Below are 21,554 nucleotides of genomic sequence, written 5' to 3'. Positions count from 1 at the left end.
CTGTCTACCAAACCGTGTTGCTCTTAATCCTGTGCAACCTCACAGCCAGACAGAAATGCACCCACTAATCCTAATTACAGAATAAATGAAAAAACATTTATTAATTGATTGCTATGTTGCTAAGCACTGGGGATACATCCTCTACCTTCAAGAAGCTTACGTTCTAAAAGAGGGAGACAATGCATAGAGGCAGTTTCAGCTTGGGTAGATGAAAAGTTCCCAGAGGTTCTTAGGATGTAAGGGGCAAGGCCAAGGGTAATTACCTTCTTTTATTTCATTTCCATTGATTAAAAACCACATCAGGCAATTTGGTGGTACAGTGAGTTCAAATCCAGACTCAGATATTTACTAGCTGTGTATTCTTGGGCAAGTCACTTAACCTCTGTTTGCCTCAGTTTCCTCTGCTGTAAAGTGGAGATAATAATAGCATCTATCTCCCAGAGTTGTTGTGAGGATCAAATAAGATATTTGTAAAGCTCTCAGCACAGTGTCTGGTATATAATAGGTGCTTTATAAATGCTTGTTTCCTTCCTTTCTATTTTTGATATGGGACCAGGGAGTTTGGTATCAAGAACTTCCTTTTCTGGGTCTTCAGTAGCTGTGGCCGCTGAATTGGTGAAGGCTGCAGCACCTGAAGAGGCAATTGCCAAGTCTCATCAACCCAAGAGCTGCTTACCTGGATGTTGGCTATGGAGTCAGAGTAGAAGCAGGGATACTGATGTATGGCAGAGAGGAGGGAACGGCATTGCCTTTCTTATGGCTCTTGGACTTGAACAGACAACAGACTTGAACAGATGGTGGCAGAGGAATCATAATATACCTTGTCCCTTTATATCCCTTTTGAAAGCAACTTCACAAATGAGATAGGTTATCTAATTGACTTCTTACAATAACCTAATAATGCATGCAGAGATCATCAGTCCTACCCTACAGATATGGAAACTGAGACTCAGAGATGTTGAGTGACCTATCAAGGTCACATAGCTAAAAAATGACAGACCTGGGACTAGAACCCAAGGGTCCAAATTTCCAGTTGACTGGTTTTGCCACCATATTCCACTACCTCCTCAAATAGTGGCCATTCAGTCTTCATTTGCAAAAACCTTAGCATCAATTTTATTTTTTATTCAGGATCATGCCAGATGTTGACACAGTTTGGGGACCCATGCCCCGGTTGATTTTTTTTTTCTTACCATGAATCTTATGATTGTTCTATTACATCTCACTCTGTAGGCTTCTTGACTTCTTTTTTGATGGGTTAGTAAGAGAAAGGTTGTTGGGACAAGCTAAACACCATTTACACAGCTATTTCCTTCTTTCCCAAACACTAGCAGTAGCACATCAATGTCTATTCTGAGAGAACTGAATTATGCATGGTGGTCCTCTCCTCTTGGGAAGGAACCTTCAAACTTCTGATTTTTCTTACATTCTTTTACTGTATCCAAGTCAGTCTCACATAAAGATAGACCTGTAAAGACTGTGCACTGTATTCCCCATGAATTATTTGTTTAATTCTTGCAGATGCCCAAAGTGTGATTCCAAAGACTTGTGTCTGCTATCTGGCTAGACTGGAGAATGCATTCAATTCCAATCAGCACACAATACCTTTGGAAAATACATTTTCAATCTGCCTTTTCCTCCTAGTGCACTGGAAGGCCAAAGTCCATCTCTACTCTATTTTGAGGCTGGGGCAAACAATTCTAGCAGGTCCTACTGAGCAAGAAAGGTTTGAGACATGAGCTAAGCAATGGACTGAGAAAGAATCTAAATACAGACTTTGTTTTCAGAGAAGTAGCTCTGCCCTGTCCTTGCAAGAGGTTATATTCTTACACATTCTGAGCTTTGCTTTTATAGGAAGAAGACAAATGACAAGAACATACTCTCATAAATGGCATTTTTATTATAAAGGCACATGATAGGAAAAATATATATTATGTATAAAATATATGTATATTGTACTATATATGTATTTATATGTATATTTGACAGGGGCACAGGGATCTGAATCTGTGCAGATTAATTCCTATTCCCTCTACCTTCCACAGCTATTAAGTCAATAATTGATCATAGGATCATAGATTTAGAGTAGAAGGACCCACGTGGTTGTCCTTAGGTCTCTCCAGATGCTAATGCTTCCCTCCCCAAGTTACATGGTATTTTTTTTTATATTTTGTAAATACATTTTATATACTTTATATAGCTATTTGTTGTCTCTCCCCCTTGTAATGGAAGCTCCCCAAAAGCATGGGCTATTTTATTTTTGTCACTGAATTTCCAGTCCCTAGTATAGTGCCTGGCACATGGGGCTTAGTGAATGTATGGTGATTAATTGATTGGTCTAGTGTGCCCCCCCCATTGTAAAGATGAGGAGATTGATGCCCAAAAAAGAAAAGTGATTTCTTGGGTCACACAGCAAAGTCAGGATTAAATCCTGGGTCTCCTGGCTCCCAGTTCAATGCTTTTCCTACTGAACCCTAGAAACTTAAAGCAAATTCATAGCCAGATAAAAATGCACAAATAATCATAACATACCCTTTATTTGCATATCCCTTTATCTTTTTTTAAGTATCGTCACAAATGAGATGTATTACCTCATTGGATTCTCATCACAACCTTATAAGGTATGCAGGGATTTCTAGTCCAAATTTATAGATGAGAAAACTGAAGCCCAGCCATACTAAGTGATTTGCCCAACAAATACTTGACTGATAAGTCCAGTATTCTATAGAATCCTAGAATTTCCATGCTGGGAGGAACCATAAAGACCATCAAGTACAGTCGTCTCATTTTAAAGAGGAAGAAACTTGGGGCAGGTAGGTGGTGCAGTGAATAGAGCACCGGCACTGGAGTCAGGAGGACCTGAGTTCAAATGCGGCCTCAGACACTTAACACTTAACTAGCCATGTGACCTTGGGCAGGTCACTTAACTCCAATGGCTCTGCCCTCCCCCCTCCAAAAAAAGCAAAAAAAAAAAAAGCCAAAAGAGGAAGAAACCGAGGCTCAGACAGTTGGAATGTCTTGTTCATAACTATATAAGTATTAAATGGCAGTCAGTACAAAAACTCAGTCTTCACCTCTCAGCTCACTGCTTTTCCCTACTACATCCGTTTGCCTCACACTGCCACACACTTGACAGCCCCTCAGTCAGCAGCTGAGAGATATGTCCCGTTATGTCTTTCATGCTGTTCTAACAGTGCAGATGGCAGACGAGTAGAATGGGAGACCTTGAACATTTTCTGTTAAATCATACCTGACATGAGGCCTGAAAACAAGACTGCAGCTCCGAATAGAATCCATGCTTCTATGCAGGCACAGGAAAGTGGGGTTTCTGGCTCATTGAACCAGTGTTTTCAGGAGCTGCATTGGGTCCCTGACCATCTGCATGTGAGGGGACACAGGTGAGAGAATTAGAAGACCCAAGTGTTCTTAGGTCTGTCCTAACTCTGTCACCCACTAAGGAAATCACCTTGGGCAAATCATTTCCTCTGTCCTCTTGAAGGAGGTGTATCAAATGAATGTTAAAGATCTTTTCAACTCCAAAATGCATTGAGTATCAGCTTCTTCATCCACAAAATGGTGATAATATTGCGTAGCTTACCTCATAGGGTTTTGTTTGTTTTTGAAGAAGAAATACGAAGCTGTATTTGAAAGCATTTTTGAAAGCTATACAGCACTCTATAAGATGAAAGATCTTATTTTTAAAATAATATTAGTACGTTACATTTGAAAATTAAACTACGAACTGAAAAACAATTGTTTAAGCATGATTAATTTATTAGTTAGGCTAACAGTAATCAATAAATTTGGTCTTTGGCCTCTTAGTAACCAAAGACCCAGAGGTAGGGTTTACTAGTTTTCCCATAGTTTTGGGAAATACAAGAGAACAAAGAACAGAGTTGGGTAGGTGGGGAAGACCATGCAATTGGTTACAGGGTAGACAGCATCATGGGGGTTGGGACAACATGATTGGTTAGGAATTGGGATTGAAGGGCTAATAACAACCCCCTCCTTCCCTCCTGTGACTCTACTCATTGTTTGAGTCTATCTACAAGGTAAGTGGACCACACTTCTTTGGTTAACACATTAGACATCCTTGAAAGAGAGTTTGGTGATGTAAAGATACTACACCAGACTCCCTGGTGGGTACTTGCCTTCTTCAAAGGTAACAGGTTTCCTTGACGCAAGAATAGAACAGGAGAACTGAATTTCTCAATTTAACTCCTTACAGGACAGCTGAATTTCTGATCTAAGTTCAGAGGCAAAGAATCGTGACATAGGCAGTTACAGGACAAGATCAATTAATTGTAAATAGGATCAATTTTTTAAAAAGACATAGAATCTATCTGATTGCTTCAAATAATAGTAATAGCTATCGTTTATATAGTGCTTTCAGATTTGCAAAGCACTTTATACGCATTAGCTCATTTACTCTTCACAACAACCCCGTAAGGTAGATGCTTGTATTATCCCCATTTTACAGATGAGAAAAATAAAGACTTGCCCAGGGTCACACAACTAGAAAGTGTCTGAGCCAAGGATTTGAACTTGCATCTTCTTGACTCTCAGTCCTACGCTCTATCCTCTACATCACCTAATCAAGCTTTTGTTTAAGCACAACACACATTTTGAAATGTTAACCTCTAATATAAAGACAGGGAGGTTGATAGAGTGGAGAGGGCACTAGACTTTAAATCAGGAAGACCTAGGTTCAAATCCACCCTCCTATAATTACTATAGGTCCCTGGACAAGTCTCTCTGTTTCAGTTTCCTCATTTATAAAAGCGAAGGTGTTGGATTCAGTGGCTTCTAAGGCCCCTTCCAACTTCCAGTCTATGGTCCCAAAAGGATTTTCTAGTGGCATAAAGTACTTATTTTCAAATAAACATAATATGTTTAATATGCAACTGCTATGACCCTCCCTCCGGGTTTTTCTTTGGATTTTGTCATCTGCTCGTTGACAGCAAGCCTTGCCCAGAGAAATTCAGCCTATCTGATATCACAGTGACCTCCCTCCTTCCTGGTTACCCTGCCCTATTGTCCATTCGCCTGAATGAGCTGGGGGAAGTTAGAGAAGGATGCACTCTAGATTGATTTTCAAATATCGGCATCAAAATAATAGTGCAGAGGGGCTAATTACGCTGCTTATTTACTACCCAAGAGGAAAACAAATCTTTTAGAGTTTGGGCCAATTTATGGCTTATGAGTGTGTTTCATTCAAGAGTAGCATAGCATGGTAAAATGAGTCCTGGGTTGGGAATCAGGGACCCAGCTCACCACGATCTAGCTGTGTGACTTGGAGAAAATTATTTAACCTCTCTAGCCTTCAGTTTCCTCGTCTATAAAATGAAGGGGCTGAACTAGATGACTCCTAAGGTCCCTTCCAGCTCTGAATTTGCACTGATGTGGATGAAGCTGCCATGAGCTTACATCGCAACCCTTACCCCCCACCCCAGTCCTGTGCAAGTTAAATTTATGTCCTCCCATAGATCCTTTATGGAATCTACCCAGTGAATGGAACCCTTCCTCCATGCCTTTCTGCTTTATGAACACCAGTGCAGACACTTCAGGATCTATGTTATCCCTTACTCTTGCTACTTAAGCAGTCATTTCCAACCATATATTTCCTTAATGACATCCTTTCTTGCATCTAAGTCCCATTGTAAATGTGCTACAGCTTACATGTGGTCTCCCCTGTACATCCCTATTATACATTGCCCTTTGGGTCACCAACAATTTGATCCCTGGGAGATTGCATTGTTTCAGCATTTGTCACCATCTGGCATCATCTGAAGAGAGAAGTTTTGTGTCAAGAAGTTGTTTGGAATTATTACAAACATGACATAGTTTCCCCAATAAAACACAGCTTGCCCTTTTCCTCCTGTTCCGTTTTGGGCGCAGTTCGGTATCCTTCTTCATTGCCTGTCCCAAATATAAGTACTGTTGTTCTAACTTAACAGCCTGCATGTCATTGTCTGAACAATAGGCATTTTTCATCCATTTGGTTTTGCCTGTAGAATGATTTCTTTTGAGTTATGGATCAGAGGCACTTATGACATAGGGGTTGGAGAGTTCACTTCAGAGTCAGGAAGATCTGAGTTCAAGTACTGTGTCTGATGCATGAATGTGTGGTTCTGACCAAATCACTTAACCTTTCAGTGACCCCACACAACTCTCTAAGACTATAAGTTGCAGAGCAGGTATTTATCAGCCTTGAAAAAAGGTGTCTTTACCCAGAGTTCACTAAGCTGTTAAAAGCATAGGTACAGTCAAAAATAATACAAAAACCATGGATCTCTGTTGTTCTGGGGCTTGATGCAAATCAGCAAAACATTATCCACAAACTGGAGCCTAAATAATATAATCTTAAAATCTTTAAAAAACCAATATGGTGGCTACCTTTTTTCAATCAATAAATAAACATTTATTAAGCACCTACTATATGCCAGACACTACACTCTAGGGTACTTTTTAAGTGGCTATATTTTCAAATGTGTATTCAAATCTTCAGTAGAAAATTCAGTTTTTAAAATGTTACATTTGACCATGACTTGTATTGGGCCATGGGTCTAATGGAGATGAGAGAACCAGTGCAATGTGCCAGATGAAGGATTTAAGTTCTGTATGATGGACTGGAAAGAGGAACAGGTTTAGATTCAGACAACCTGGATTGAAGCCTTATTTATTCCACTTACTAGCTATGTGAGCTGGGCCAAATCAATGCTTTTTTCTGTTCCTCAAATTTCTCATTCTGTAAAATGATCCCTTCAGCTCTAAGGTTCTATTATACTATAATTCTACAATCCCATTTCATCCTCTTTCTCAATGGATGGAACTTTGGCTAAGTCCCTTAACTCTTCTAGGCCCCATTTACCTGTGGAGTAGGCCCACTATCTGACTCCTATGTCTCCTCTCCCTCTGAAGCATGTTGGGAAGGTCATTGGGTCTGTAAAACATTTTGAACGAGACTACAAGAATTGGCTACAAAATGATATTTTACCCTAGCTCATATGTCAGAATATTTGTTATAAAATTGGCCTTATATCCCTTCCACCAATACTCCTTTCACGCCCTCATGGACAGTATTATTTAGTGATACAAAAACACTCCATTGCCTGGTAATTAACCCTCTGGTGATGGGCCTCTCAGAATTTATCAAGGCAGGTCCTCAAATAACAAACAAAACATCTTCCTGACCCAAGGCCCAGACTCCAGGGTTTTCTAGAAAAGTCTGACTGTGCTCCATTGGCATAACCTTTGATAACCAGCATTGTTTCTACCACAATGAGGTATCAGAGAACAACTTATATTGTCATAATAATCCTGGAGGAATAGATTTAGATGCAAGAGACCTTCAAGGTCATCAATTCATAGCTTCAAAGATCTAGACCTGGAAGGGACCTTAAAGACCAGTTGGTCAGTCAGTGATAAACATTTATTAAGCAGTTACCATGAGTCGGGCACTGTGCTAAGCACTGGGAATACAAAGGCAAAAGATAGTCCAACTCCTTTCTTTTACAGGTGAGGAAACTGAGGCCCAGAGAAATTAAGTGACTTGAGCAGGGTCTCTCTCCACTAGTAAGTGCCAGAGATGAATTCAGGTCTTCCTGACTCTAAAGTCCATCATCTTAATCGTGATGCTACACTGCCTCTCTTCCTGTATTCGATTCTTCTAATTTTAAGTTGGACAAGGTGAGACCCAGAGTATTGGGTCAGTGATTTGCCCAAGATCAGGCAGGTTATAGTGGCAGAACCAAGTTTTAAACCTAGGTCCTCTGACTACAAATACAGTACTCCTTCCATTGAACCATGATAATAACTGAAAACTTATTGATGTATTTAAATTGCTATTTATTATTATTGCACAGGGACAGCTAAGTGGTATAGCAGATAGAGTGTTGGGCCTGGAGTAAGGAAGACTTATCTTCCTGAGTTCAAATTTGGTCTCAACTACCAGTTTTGTGTGAGTTTGCCTTGGTTTCCTCATCGTAAAATGAGCTGGAAAAGGAAGTAGCAAGGCACTCCAGTATCTTTGCCAAGAAAACCCCAAAACAGGGTCCTAAAGAGTGAACACAAGTGAAAAATGACTGAACAAAATTACAGCACTTAATTATAAGAGTCTTAAAATTTGAGCAGGGCCCTGGAAGCCCACTGTTAAATTTTCAATGTGAGTATTTATACCTTGGAAGTCAACAAAAGCTACAAATCAGTACTTTATTGTTTTATCGATCATCTAAACTTAAGAAAATAATGGAAGGAATGTTAATGATTCTTATTAAACCTAAAAATATGTCATGAGTTTTTTTTTTTTTTTGAGATTCAGCTGTTAAACATTTACCAGCACATCCCAGCCTAAGAGATTACCTCATCTAACTGACAGTCCAGACAAGGACACTTCAAATGCTGGCCACAAGTCAGTTTTATTGTTATTCCTTTCAGAAATGTAACCATATATTCTATCTGTTGTTGTCTTCACAAAATAAAATCAATAACGAGTGAAAAATTGAGAAAAGCAATGAGATTTACCTGGAATTGAGTCTTCAGAGCCCTCAAGGAGAGAAAAAGATGTTTGACACTTGCAATTTAAACTGCCATAAAGGAAAACAATTGTTTTTCCCCCTGTTGAGGACAAAGCATTGAAACGTCACTAACAAAGACAAATAAAAATGTCGAGTTGAGGTCTCCTGGATAAGTTGCCATTTCCTGACACAAAGCTAACGGAGTCTAAGATTTATTTGTCTCAATTTCTAGCTGAACATCACCTTTTCACTTTATGTTACAAGTTTAATACTGTAGCTGTTACAACAATGGAGCCATAGAAGACCAGAGACATTATAGAAGGGGGCCTGGCTTTGATGGCATAATTTCTCATTTGGGATTTTTTGGGTACAAATCTGTGGTTTTTTAAACCAATATAGGGAAGTCCAGGAGAGGAAATTCTCCCAATGAAGATTACCAGTTTATAGGCTTAGAGAATAATCTGAGGGCACCAGGTTAAATGACTTGCCTGGTGTCACACAACCAATATATGTCAGAAGCAGGACTTAAACTCAGTTCTTCCTGATTCCTTTCTGTCCTTCTGTGCCCCAGTGCTTCCATGTCCATATTCCTTCAAAACTTGACTAGAGAAACTACAATAAAGCTACAAAAAAAGGAGAAAAACAAAAGCACTATTTCTTAACAAGAAGGCAGAACTAAGGTCAGTGAGTAGAAGTCACTGGGAGACAGATTTCAGCCCAACATTTAAAAAACATATATAAATATATATCACATACATACATATATACATGCCTACATATATGTGTATATGTATATTTGTGAGTTTGTGTGTGTGTATTTCTAACAATTAAACCTTCCAAAATGTGATAAATTACCTCAGAAGGTAGGGAGCTTCTTCTAAATGCAAGTTTCAGACAAAGGCTGGATAACAATAAGTATTTACTAACTGATTTGTGCCAGGTTTTCTGTTAAGCACCATGAGATACAGATATAAAACTAAAAGAATGCCTACCCTCAAGGAGTTTACATTCTATCAGGTGAAAGCATATGCAAATCTATCAGTCTAACCCCTATTTTGAAGCATTTCTCACAGAAACTGCAAATATTGTAAAGATACAGGCATTGTAGCTTTGAAACCCCAATAGTCTGGTAAGAAAAGCATTGTGTTAGAAATTTGAAAGACAGTTTGGAGAAAGTATGTGTCTTAGGTTGAGATCTGTAAGGATTTTTTTTTTTTGCCTTTTTTTGGAGAGCAATTGGGGTTAAGTAACTTGCCCAAGATTACATGGCTAGTTTTTTTGTGTTAAATCTCTGAGGCCGGAACGGAACTCAGGTCCTCCTGACTCCAAGGCCAGAGCTTTACTCACTGCGCCACCTAGCTGCCCCTCTGTAAGGATTTTTGAAGGATCTGTGGAGAAAACATTTAGGAAGGAGGTGATATGAAACTTCTCTTTAGAACTGTCTTAAGTCACAAAGAAACCCTATAAAGATAATTCTATGAAGAATTTGTGAATAGCTGACTAATAACAGCATATTTTGAAAAGATCATTTCCTATGATTTCTAAAGAGAACAGAAAGATAAGGGACCAATTTAGCTTATTTTCCGAGACACTGAATTTAACCATTATCAGGAGAATTATAAAGATTTCTTAGGAGACTGTGATCAGTTTCTGGACTGAACTTAACAGTGTGAGGTTATTTCCAGATAAGTGAAGTCATCTATTGTTATACTGAGAGAAGTGACTCTGGATGTGACATTAGTCATAGTCAAAGTATTATAAACTGTTACTTATGTCTTTGTTTTATTATTGTTTTCATTTGATAATAAATTATCTGTATTTGGTGATTTAAAGCTATAATTATAAAGAAATAAGAGGAATTGCTAATGTGAGCTTAATTACACGGAAAATGTGAGCTAATTAACTAATTATGAGAATAAAGTTTATTATGAGAAATATATTATCTAAACATACTCTTTGATAACTCTAGAGCTAGGAAGAAAAAGAGTGAAATAAAGGAATGAATCAAGTGTCAGGCTAGCTTGGGTGACTTATGGTTGAGTAGGATCCAGATCCCCAAGATCCCATTTAACCTTTCTACATGTATGGGGGATTCTGGGGAGGGGGAAGTCTCCTTACCTCGTGCTACATAAATATATACAAAATGCATGTAAAGTAAATACAGAGTAATTTCAGGGGGAGAAGGCCCTTACATCTGGCCTCATTTAGGAGGCAGCACTTGGTTGAACTTTGAAGGAAGCTATAGATTCTAAGAGACAGAGCTGAGGAGGGAGAGCATTCCAGGCACAGGGTTCAAGCCTCTATCAAGGCACTCTGCCAGTAGAGGGATTGTTGTGTGAGGAAGAGCAGGAAGTTCAGTTTGGCTGGGCTGTAGAATGCATAGAGGAATGATATTCAATAAGCCTGGGAAGATGGACTTGGGTTAAGGTGTGAAAGGCTTTAAATGCCAAGAAGGATTTGTATCTAATCCTAAAGGTATGTTAGGAAACACTGGAACCTATTGAGTAGAGAAGTGACATGGTCAGACCTTATCATTAAGAATAGCATTTTGGCGGCTATGTAGTGAGGATTGGAAAACAGTGACCTGAGACAGGGAGACCAATTAGGAGACTACTGCAGTAGTCAAAGCATGAGTGATGGGGGTTCAAACCTTGTCAAAGATGATGAAGAGATTTCTGATCAGATAGGGGTTGGACTAGATAAACTTTGAAGTCCTTTTTTAATTCTCTGATTCTATGGGAACTCCTCTTTCACCCTCCATTCACAAAGGGAGAGTTATTAGCATATTCAATTCTATTTGATTCAGCAAACAATTATTAGGTACCTACTGTGTACAAGGCACTTTGTTAGGGAATGAGGATGTGAAACAGCCACTGGCCCAAGGAACCTGTACTTTGTTAGAGATATATAACATTGATAAAAGTAAATAAAATGAAAGGTAGTTTGAGAAAGGAGGAAGCAGGACCAAGTAAGGCTCCCCAGAGGAGGTGGCACCAGAACTGAGCCTTAAAAGAAGACAGGAAGATGTGAGAGACAGACTGAGAAGGGGATATTATTCTCATCTAGGCATTAGAATAATCATAATGTGATATCAAATTATTTAAAAAACTCATTGCTATTACAAAGCAGCATTTTACGGTGTAAAGAGTGCTGAACTGGAATCAGAGGTTCTGAGTTCAAGTCTGTTACTTCATTTTGTGATGTTGGGCAAGTCACCTACCTTCTCTAAGCCTCAATTCCTCATCTACAAAATGAAGAGGGGTCTGAGATTGGAGTAGATAATGTCAGGACACTTCTAGCTCTAAATCCATTATCCTATTATTTCCTTCTTTAAAAGAGAATAGATGTTCATGAGTGAGCCTTTTACTACTAGTCATAAGCCTATGCTAGAAACTTGATCTCATTCCCCCAATATTACAGAAGCATATTCCTAGTAGTATTGGCAAATGTTTAACAACCAGATTTCTGGGGAAAATTATAGGCATGTCATACTTTTAAGTTTAATCTCCATTATTAACATTTTCTCCATCACTTTCTTAAGTCTAGGCAACCGACAAAATAACAAATCAAGTCTTGATTTGTGTAGCATTTGCCAATTTCCAAGGTGTAAAAGTTCAAACTGAAAATTTAACAACTAGCTTCCATAAGTGAGCTGATTCCAGCACACCCTTGCATATTCCCATAGATAAAGTACAAAGTGCATATGATTCCTATGAGATTTTTGGCCACTTCTTCTTTTGGGTTTTGATTGGCTGCCATCTTCTTGCTCTTAGAGACTTGGTAATACCTGGGCTTCAGTTATAGTTGAAAATTAGGGAGCTGGTTTCCCATCACATGCAAATACACATTTGCAGTCAAATCTTAGACAATTTATGATATTTTCATAGAAAAGGGCTTGTTCCCTTTTTTGACCTTTGGTCTTCCAGTCATCCACATAACCAGTGGAACAACTGCATCAGTCTATCAATCAGCAAGGATTTTATTCAGTGCCTACCCAGTGCTACACATGGTGCTACACAAGACAAAATGGTTCAGGAGACTTCGACCTTTTGCTTCCATGTGCACTGGAAACTGGAATTTTCTTGGATGTATACAACAATTGAGTGGGAAGCAGATCTTAAGAAGACTAGGCAGCAACTGTTTTAAAATAAAAATTCATTCATATCATCACAGGGGCTGAAAGGCCCCAAGCCCTGACCTTGGCTCTTTTTTTTTCCCTAGGACATGTGCACATTACAGACTTCAACATTGCTACCATACTGACAAAGGAAATGAAAATCACCACAGTTGCTGGCACCAAACCTTATATGGGTAGGAATTTCTTTGATTATTTCAATGGGTATCCCTTAACTACCCCCTACAAATAGCTCTTTGTTCAATTAAAATTCCTTCTAACATCAGCCAGCTATAGACTATGAATCGTTTTACAAAATAATCTGTTAATGTTGTTACCTTCTTTTAAAAAATATATGTGTATTTATTTTTATTTTTGCTAGCTATTTCCCAATTACATGTAAAGTATTTTTTAACTTTAAAAATTTGAGTTCTACATTTTCTCCCTTCTTCCTGACCCAACCCCCCGCTTGAGAAGGCAAGCAATATATCAGTTATACATGTGAAGTCATGAAAAGCATATTTCCATATTAGTTGTGTGGCAAAAGAAAATGCAAAAAAGCCAAAAAATAAAGTTTAAAAAGTATGTTTCAATCTGTGTTCAGAGTTTATTAATTCTCTCTCTGGAGATGGATAGCATTTTTTACCATAGGTCCTTTGGAAATGTCTTGATCAGAGTAGCTAAATCTTTTACAGATGATCATCTTTACAATATTGCTATTACTGTGTACTGTGTAATCCTGGTTCTATTCACCTCCCTTTGTATCAGTTCATATAAATCTTCCCAAGTTTTTCTGACATCATCCTGCTCATCATTTTTTTTTCATTTTTCAAATGTTTTCTTAACTTCTGATTTACTTCATTCATTTCCACCAGATTTTGAGTTACAAATTTTCTCCCCGTTTTTCCCCTACCCACCGCCTCAAAATAGCAGTCCCACAGAATATCCCCTCCTCCAATCTACTCTCTCTCATATCTTCTCCCATACCCCCTTCGACTTTTCCAGTAGGGCATGGTGGATCTCTGTGCCCCAGTGCCTGTATATCTTCTTTCCAATTACATGTAAAATAGTATCAATAATAGTGTGTGTATATATATATATTTTTTAACATTTGATTTTAAAACTTTGAATTCCAAATTCATTCCCTTCCTCCCTTGTCACCCACCCTTACTGGGAAGATAAGCAGTTCAGTACAGGTTGTACATGTGTAGCTAATGCAAAACATTAACATAGTAGATATACTGTAAAAGACTGACTATATTTCCCTCCCTCCTATCCCACCTCCCACTTGTTCTGTTCTCTACTTTGATCCCATACCTTTTCAAAAGTGAGTGCTTCCAACTTCCCTCCCCCCCAGCCTGCCCTCCCTTCCATCAGTCCCCCTCTCATCCTCTTCCCCCCTACTCTCCTGTAGGGTGAAATACCCTATTTAGTGTGTATTTCATTCCCTCCCTGAGCCAAGTTCTATGAGAATAAGGTTGACCCATTCCCTTTTGTCTTCCTATTCTTCCCCTCCATTTTCCCTTGCCTCTTCTATATGAGATAGTCTACCCCATTCTGTCTCTCCCCATATCCTCTCATTATATTCCTCTCTCACCTCTTAATTTCACCTTTTAAGTACCATCCCTTCCTATTAAATTGGTCCTGTGCCCTCTATTTATGTATACCTGTAAACATATATACACACATTCACATATATTCATATACCTGTATACCCTCTGATATAGACATATATGTATGTGTATTTCTATTCCCTTCAACTATTTTCATACTGAGAAAAGTTTCATGAATTACAATTATCATTTTTCCATGTAGGAATGTTAATAGTTCAACTTTGATAAGTTCCTTATGATTTCTTTTCCCTGTTTACCTTCTCATGCTTCTCTTGCTTCTTGTATCAGAATGTCAAATTTTCTATTCAACTCTGGTTTTTTCATCAAGAATGCTTGAAAGTCCTCTATTTCACTAAAAGACCATATTTTCCCCTGAAACATGATACTCAGTTTTGCTGGGTAGGTGATTCTTGGTTTTAATCCCAGCTCCTCTGCCCTCCAGAATATCATATTCCAGGCCCTTCGAACCCTCAGTGTAGAAGCTGCCAGATCCTGAGTTATCCTGATTGTGTTTCCACAATATTCAAATTATTTCTTCCTGGCTGCTTGTAATATTCTCTCCTTGATCTGGGAATTCCAGAACCTGGCTATAATATTTCTAGGAGTTTTCTTTTTGGAATCTTTTTCAGGAGGTGATTGGTGGATTCTTTCAACCTCTATTTTGCCCTCTGGTTCTAAAACATCAGGGCCATTATCCTTGAGAATTTCTTGGAGGATGATTTCTAGGTTCTTTCTTTGATCATGGCTTTCAGGTAGTCCAATAATTTTTAAATTATCTCTCCTGGATCTATTTTCCAGGTCAGTGGTTTTTCCCATGAGATATTTCACATTGCCTTCTATTCTTTCATTTGTTTGGATCTGTTTAACAGCATCTTGATTTCTCATAAAGTCATTAACTTCCATTTGCTCCCATCTAATTCTGAAGGAATGATTCTCCCCAGTGAGCTTTTGAGATTCTTTTTCCATCTGGCAGATTCGGCTTTTTAAGGCATTTTTCTCTTCATTGCCTTTTTGAGCCTCTTTTGCCATTTGAGTTAGTCTATTTTTTAAGGTGTATTTTCCTCAGTCAGGCTGTTGACTCTCATTTCATAATTTTCTTGCATCGTTCTCATTTCTCTTCCCAATTTTTCCTCCACTTCTCTTATCTTCTTAAGTTCTTCTGTGGCCTGTAATCCACTCATATTTTTCTTGGAAGCTTTTGGTGCAGGAGTTCTGACTGCACTGTCTTCCTCCTGTTCCATGCTTTGATCCTTTTTGTCCCCAAAATAGGAGTCTAATGTTGGATTCTTCTGTTTGCTTTGCTTCCTTTGCCTGGTCATATTGACACTCAATTACTTGACTTTGGGGCTTTTTGCCACAATAGGACTCTACTACCTGATGGGGGAGCTTCATTCCAAATGCTGGGATTTTCTCAGCTGCTGGAGGTATTAGTTGGGTGCCCTTTCTGAAGCCTCCACATGCTCTGGCAAGCAGGTCACAAACCCCAGGACCTCCAACCTAGACTGCAATCCAGATCCAAGCAGGTTAAAGCAAGAGTGATTACCCCTCAGACTGCTCACTTGGTCCCCCTACACTCTGCAGGCCAGGAGCTGAAGCTGCCATCTGGTAGCGGCTGAGCCAGAGCCCTCAGCAGCTTCTTGCCCCGGGGGCAAAAGCTGAGGCACTCCCAACTACTGGGTCCCAAAGTCCACACTACACTAACATCTCACTTTGTCCTTAGCATCTATGTGTTGATAATTTGGATCCCCACAGCTGCTGGTGATCTGGAGTCCCTCCAGCCAGTGGTTGGTCAGGCATGCCCTGGGGCTAAAACCTTGGGGTGATGCTGGGCTCGTCTCTCAGAGCACCTGGCTGGCCAATTCCTGCCGGCCTGCCAGGCTGTCCTCAGCGGGAGGTTAGCTTCTCTGTGTCATTTTGTGGTTTCTGTAGCTCCAAAATTTGTTCAGAGTCCCCTTTTACATGGATTGAAGGTGGTGAGAACCAGAGCCTTGTGGAGGTCCTATTTCTACTCCTCCATCTTGACTCTGCCCCCATTCTCTCTCATCATTTCTTATAGAACAGTAGTATTCCATCACAATCATACCACAACTTGTTCAGTCATTCCCTAATTAATTTGCTATCACCAAAAAAAAAGCTGGAATAAAAATTTTTGTACAAATAGGTCCTTCTCCCTTTCCTTTGATCTCTGGGGTACAGACCAGGTAGTGGTATTGCTGAGTCAGAGGGTATGTACACTTTTATAACCATTTGAGCATAGTTCCAAATTGTTCTTCAAAATGGTAGGACTAGTTCAAAATTCCACCACCAGTGCATTTAGTGTTGCAATTTTTTTACATCCCCTATAGCATTTGTCATTTTCCCTTTCTGTCATGTCAGAAATTGTGAGAGCTATAAGGTGGTATCCCAGAATTGTTTTCATTTGCATTTCCTTAATCAGTAGTGATTTAGAGCACTTTGAATTTGACTATTGATAGCTTTGATTTCTTCTTCTGAAAACTGCCTGTTCACATCCTTTAACCATGTATCAGCTGGACTGTATTTTTATAAATTTGGTTCAATTCCCTATATAGTTAAGAAATGAAGTCTTTATCAGAGAAACTTGCTGTAAATGTGTTTCCCACTTTCCTGTTTTCTTTCTAATTTTGACTGAATTTGTTTTGCTTGTGCAATTTTTTTTTTAATTTCATGTAATCGCAACTATCCATTTTACTTCCCATGATCCTCTCTACCTCTTGTTTGGTCATAAACTCTTCCCTAATCCATAGAATTGACAGGTAACATTTTCCATGCCCCCCTAATTTACTTATGATATCTCCCTTTATGTCTAAATCATTTATCCTTTTGACCTTGTCCTGGTATACAGTGTGACATATTGGTCTATGCCTAGTTTCTACCAAACAGTTTTCCAGTTTTCCCAGCAATTTTTGTCAAATGATGAGTTCTTACCCCCAAAGCCTGGATTCTTGGGTTTATCAAACACTAGATTACTATGGTGATTTACCACAGTGTATTGTGTACCTAGTCTGTTCAGGTGATCACCACTCTTATTTCTTGGTCAGTACCAGATTGTTTTCATAATATCTGCTTTGCAATATTGTTTGAAATCTGGTGCTGCTAGACTGCCTTCTTTCCCATGTTATTACCTTCTTGAAGTGCAAGATAACATCTCTATAATTGGTTCAGGCATCCTGTCAATTAATAACATTTACTAAGGATTTATTGTATGCCCAGATATATGCTAGATACTGAGCATACAAAGACAAAAATTACATAGTCTATGTCCTCAAGGAGCTTAGATTCCATTGGAGGAAATAACATTTAAGTAGATGTAGATAGTTGCAAATAAATACAAAGTAATTTGTAGGGAGAAAACACAAACAGCTGGATGGATCAGGATAAGTTCCTTGTAGAAGGTTATATTTGAGCTGAGCTTTGAAGGAAACTAGAAATTCCAAAAGATGGAAGAAAGGAGGGAATGCAGAGTAGGCATGGGGCACAGCCAATGCAAAGGCACAGAAATGGAAAATGGAGTGATGGGTGTGGGGAACAACAAGAAAGCCAGTTTACCTAGCTTGAAGAGTATGTGAACACATATAATGTACTAGGTTGGATAGGTAGTGAGGTTAGAGCCAGACTGTAAAGGGCTTTAAATGCCAGATGGACAAATTCACCCTTTAAAAAACTTTCTTCCTCCTCCCTCCCCTCCCTTAGTCACAGTATCATTTCTTGGATTACTGGATTATAGTCAATAGGAAAACTTCTTTAAATGCCCTTCATTTTATGTCATATAGTGGAAACAATGCAGTCCTGGAGTCAGGAGAGACTTGGAGCTGAATTCTGCCTGTCTAGAGACAAATTAGTAGCTCTGGAAAGCTGAACAAATTACTTAAACTTTCTGACAATACTAACAGTACTTGTAGTAGTTAGCTCTCACAGTTTTCCAGAGAAGCAAATAAGAAGGGGCATTTAAAATATTTTTAAACCTTAAAGTGCTATATAAACATTGACTATTATAATTATGATCCTTATGGGAGTCTAATAAACAGAGAAGAATAGGGTAAAAAACCAAAAGCGAACCTAGGTTCAGATGAGCTAATGTCTGTAAAGCATATTTTGTAAATGACAAAGTTTTGCATAAATGCCAGTCATCCTTATTATGACCATTGTTTTTATTATCTTGGCAAGGACATCAAGCCAGATATTTTTGATGCAGAAAGTCCTGGCAATAATTGAGGAAGAAAACAAGTGGGACCTGTGGGTTACAGGGTCAGTGGTAAAAGCTGAGTGGTGGTTTGGGGCTGACCTCTCTAATGAAATGGCCTGGGCTGGCAATGGTCCCTGAGTCCTGATTGAATAAGTTGTCATTTTGGTTCACAGAAACCATCTGAAGAATCTTGAGACACACTAGTGTAACTTTCCAGTGGACACTCCCAATGCACCAGGAGAAGCCAAGGCAGCCACTTGTGCAGAGATCACGTGGGTGCCTTATAATGAAGTCAGTCCCCAGCTCATGCAAATGATGAGTATTACTGTTGGCACCAGGCAGGGATGATTTGCATGTGAGCTGCTGCTTCCCCCAAAGGATTGTCACCTCTGTTCCATAGCTTCATCATTCTCTTTTTCTCCTCTGGGAATTTGGTTGTCAGTCACACAAGCTATGATTAGGCCCTGACAGAGAAGCTCATAGCAGCCAAATTCAGGGAAGATTATTTGTTCAATTGATCAGGCTAGTAAATGACAGCAGGACCTGTGCTTGTCTAACCCTGAAGAACCAACAGTCCACAGGGTACTGGATGGTGGCATTAGACTATCTTATCAAGGCAAGGAATTAATTGGTAATATGTCTGGTAAGATTGAAATAATTTTTTTTTTAACTTGGACTGAAATTCTATTGGCACAGGTCACACATAATGAGGAAACTCCCTCTGCTCTTTCAGAATAGTAATTTTTGTGCAATTATAGTCTTAGAGATTAAGTGATTTGTCCGGGCCACACAGCTAATAGTTTTCAAAGGAAGGACTGGAATGCAGGACTTCCTGATTCCAAGGTCAGATCTCTATATCCACCACGATATTCTGCCTCCCATAATGAGGACGGTGAGGATGAAGAAAATTACCATTGTCATCATCATTACCTAAACACAGCATGGACCCATAAAAACTCAAGACCCATATTTCTAATAGATGTCACCATGTTGAATATTTATCGTTTCCAAGTTTCATGGAGTGAAAGGCCTTAAAATACAGAGACCTAATAGAACAAAAGCCACACAGAAACAGCGGAAACAGAACGAGGTACATGTTGTCCTGATGGCCTTTCTGCTCCTGGAGATGTATTGAAGATGCTTTCTCCAAGACCGCAGAGGATGAGTTTAAATCCTAATACTTTGCTTCAACTACAAAAAATAATAATCTCATTTACCTGTGCAATAGTCTATAGAATATTAAACATACAAAAGAGTAATAACAGCATTTTGACTTGTCCAAGCACCACTTCTATGTGAACTCCATGGAAAAGAAAAATGAAAACAAGATAACAAAGTAGTTCACATTTATATAACCTTTTTTTTTTTTTGCTTTTTGGAGGGCAGTTGGGATTAAGTGACTTTCCCAAGGTCATACAGCTAGTTGTGTTAAGTGTCTGAGACCAGATTTGAACTCAGGTCCTCCTGACTCCAGGGCCAGTGCTCTATTCACTGTGCCACCTAGCTGCCCCTATGTAAGCATTTTAAAGTTTGCACGGATTCACCCAGGCCTCAGATGAGATCCTCACAACATGAAGTATATGCTCTTATTATTCTTATTTTACAGATGAGGAAACTGAGGTTGAGTGAGAGCAAGTGACTTCCCCAGGGACCCAAAGTAAATAAATATCTGATTTAGGCGTCTAGCCTAAGTCTTTCTGATTCACATACCAGCATTTTACCTGCTACCATGTCACGCTATAAGGAAGTAGGATGGTTGACAGGAGTAATTCTGTGCAACTTAAGCAACTTTTTTTCATGATTATAATATTCACACAGTGGGGGTTTAATAGGATCAGAGACTTTGAGCTAGGAGGGACGTTAGTGGCCATCTATATTTTTCAGCCTCCTTCTTTTACAGATGAGGAAACTGAGGCCCAGAGAAGGTAAATGCCTCTGCCAAGTTCACACAGGCAGTACATAAGTAGCAGAACTAGGATCTGAACCCATGTCTTCCGACTCAAGTTTATTGCATTTTGATACTCTTTTTGTTCTGTATCACCTCTTAATGATGACCTGCATGTCTGTTAAGTGAGGGTCAGCCAAGCTGAGCTTTAAAAGTTCATCACCAGGTTGTTCTCTGGGTGACAAATTTTTCCCTCCACAAAAACTCTTTACCAAATTATAGCTGGGCTGTGATCTGTGTTGGCAGAGGAAGTAACCATGCTGACATAATTAGCAGACACTCAAAGAATGAAATAAACGCCTCCTACTCTGTTTGGCTGGCCTATCTTCACCAGTAACAGTCTTATGGAGAGCAAGTCTCCGCTCCTGGGGACAACCTGTGGCCTTTGCTTTCATATTCCAGTGTCATGAGATTTGTTCTCCTCCTGACTTTGTCATTTTTCGCATTTATGTAAAATGTGCCCAGTCTGAAACCTCCCCAGCATCCATGATGCAGTTTTATTGGAGGATCTCTAAACAATTCACCTCAACAGCAAATAATTACAGTTGCAAAAATAATCTGGAGATAGATAATATGCCCTAGATAAACCTGTGAGCAGACAGCTTGTGGTACTCTGGGCCTGGAGTCGGGAGTCCACATTCGATCTCTTAGTGACTGTGTAACCAGAAGCAGGTCACTTAACCCTGTTTGCCTCCGTTTCCTCATCTGTAAAATAATCAGGAAAAGGAAATGGCAAACCACTCCAGTATCTTTGCCAAGAAAATCCAACAACAAAACAACAACCAAAAAAAACCCGTGGGCAGGGAGTTGGGGACTGGGAAAGGGGGCAGAGGCCTTGTGTCCAGGGGAGTGAAGAAGAGTGGATTGCAAAGCCAATCGTAGGGAAAAGATTTTAGTGTTGACTCCAGAAGCATGCTTCCCTAGTGATATTTCATTTACTCCCTTTAGTATTTCATTCACTTCTTTATTTAACTATGGGAGGGGAAAGAAAAAAAGGACATAGGGAAGGAGAAGGAGGGAAGAAGGAGGGGGAGAGAGGGAGAGGAAGAGGGAGAAGGAGAAAGAAGAGGAAGGAGAGAAAGAAGGAGACAGAGGATGGGAGAGAGGGGCAAGAAAGGAAGAGAGAGAGAGAGAGAGAGAGAGAGAGAGAGAGAGAGAGAGA

The 21,554-nt window shown here is 39.4% G+C and overlaps 1 protein-coding gene across 2 annotated transcripts in view; it reads left to right on the top strand.

The window, feature by feature from the left end:
* STK32A (serine/threonine kinase 32A) overlaps positions 1 to 21,554 on the top strand; it is a 155,095-nt gene that overhangs the window by 96,460 nt on the left and 37,081 nt on the right. For both annotated transcript variants that reach the window (XM_069102656.1, XM_069102657.1), the window contains exon 7: positions 12,738 to 12,827. In XM_069102656.1, coding sequence (XP_068958757.1) covers positions 12,738 to 12,827 — 90 coding nt within the window. The remainder of the gene's footprint in view (positions 1 to 12,737; positions 12,828 to 21,554) is intronic.

Source organism: Petaurus breviceps, unplaced genomic scaffold (assembly GCF_028583685.1).
Source record: "Petaurus breviceps papuanus isolate PSGF00001 unplaced genomic scaffold, PetGlider_PUasm1.0 551, whole genome shotgun sequence".
In the NCBI taxonomy this organism is placed as follows: domain Eukaryota; kingdom Metazoa; phylum Chordata; class Mammalia; order Diprotodontia; family Petauridae; genus Petaurus; species Petaurus breviceps.
Note: the sequence above shows the minus strand (reverse complement) of the source record. Positions and strands in the feature narration are given on the sequence as shown.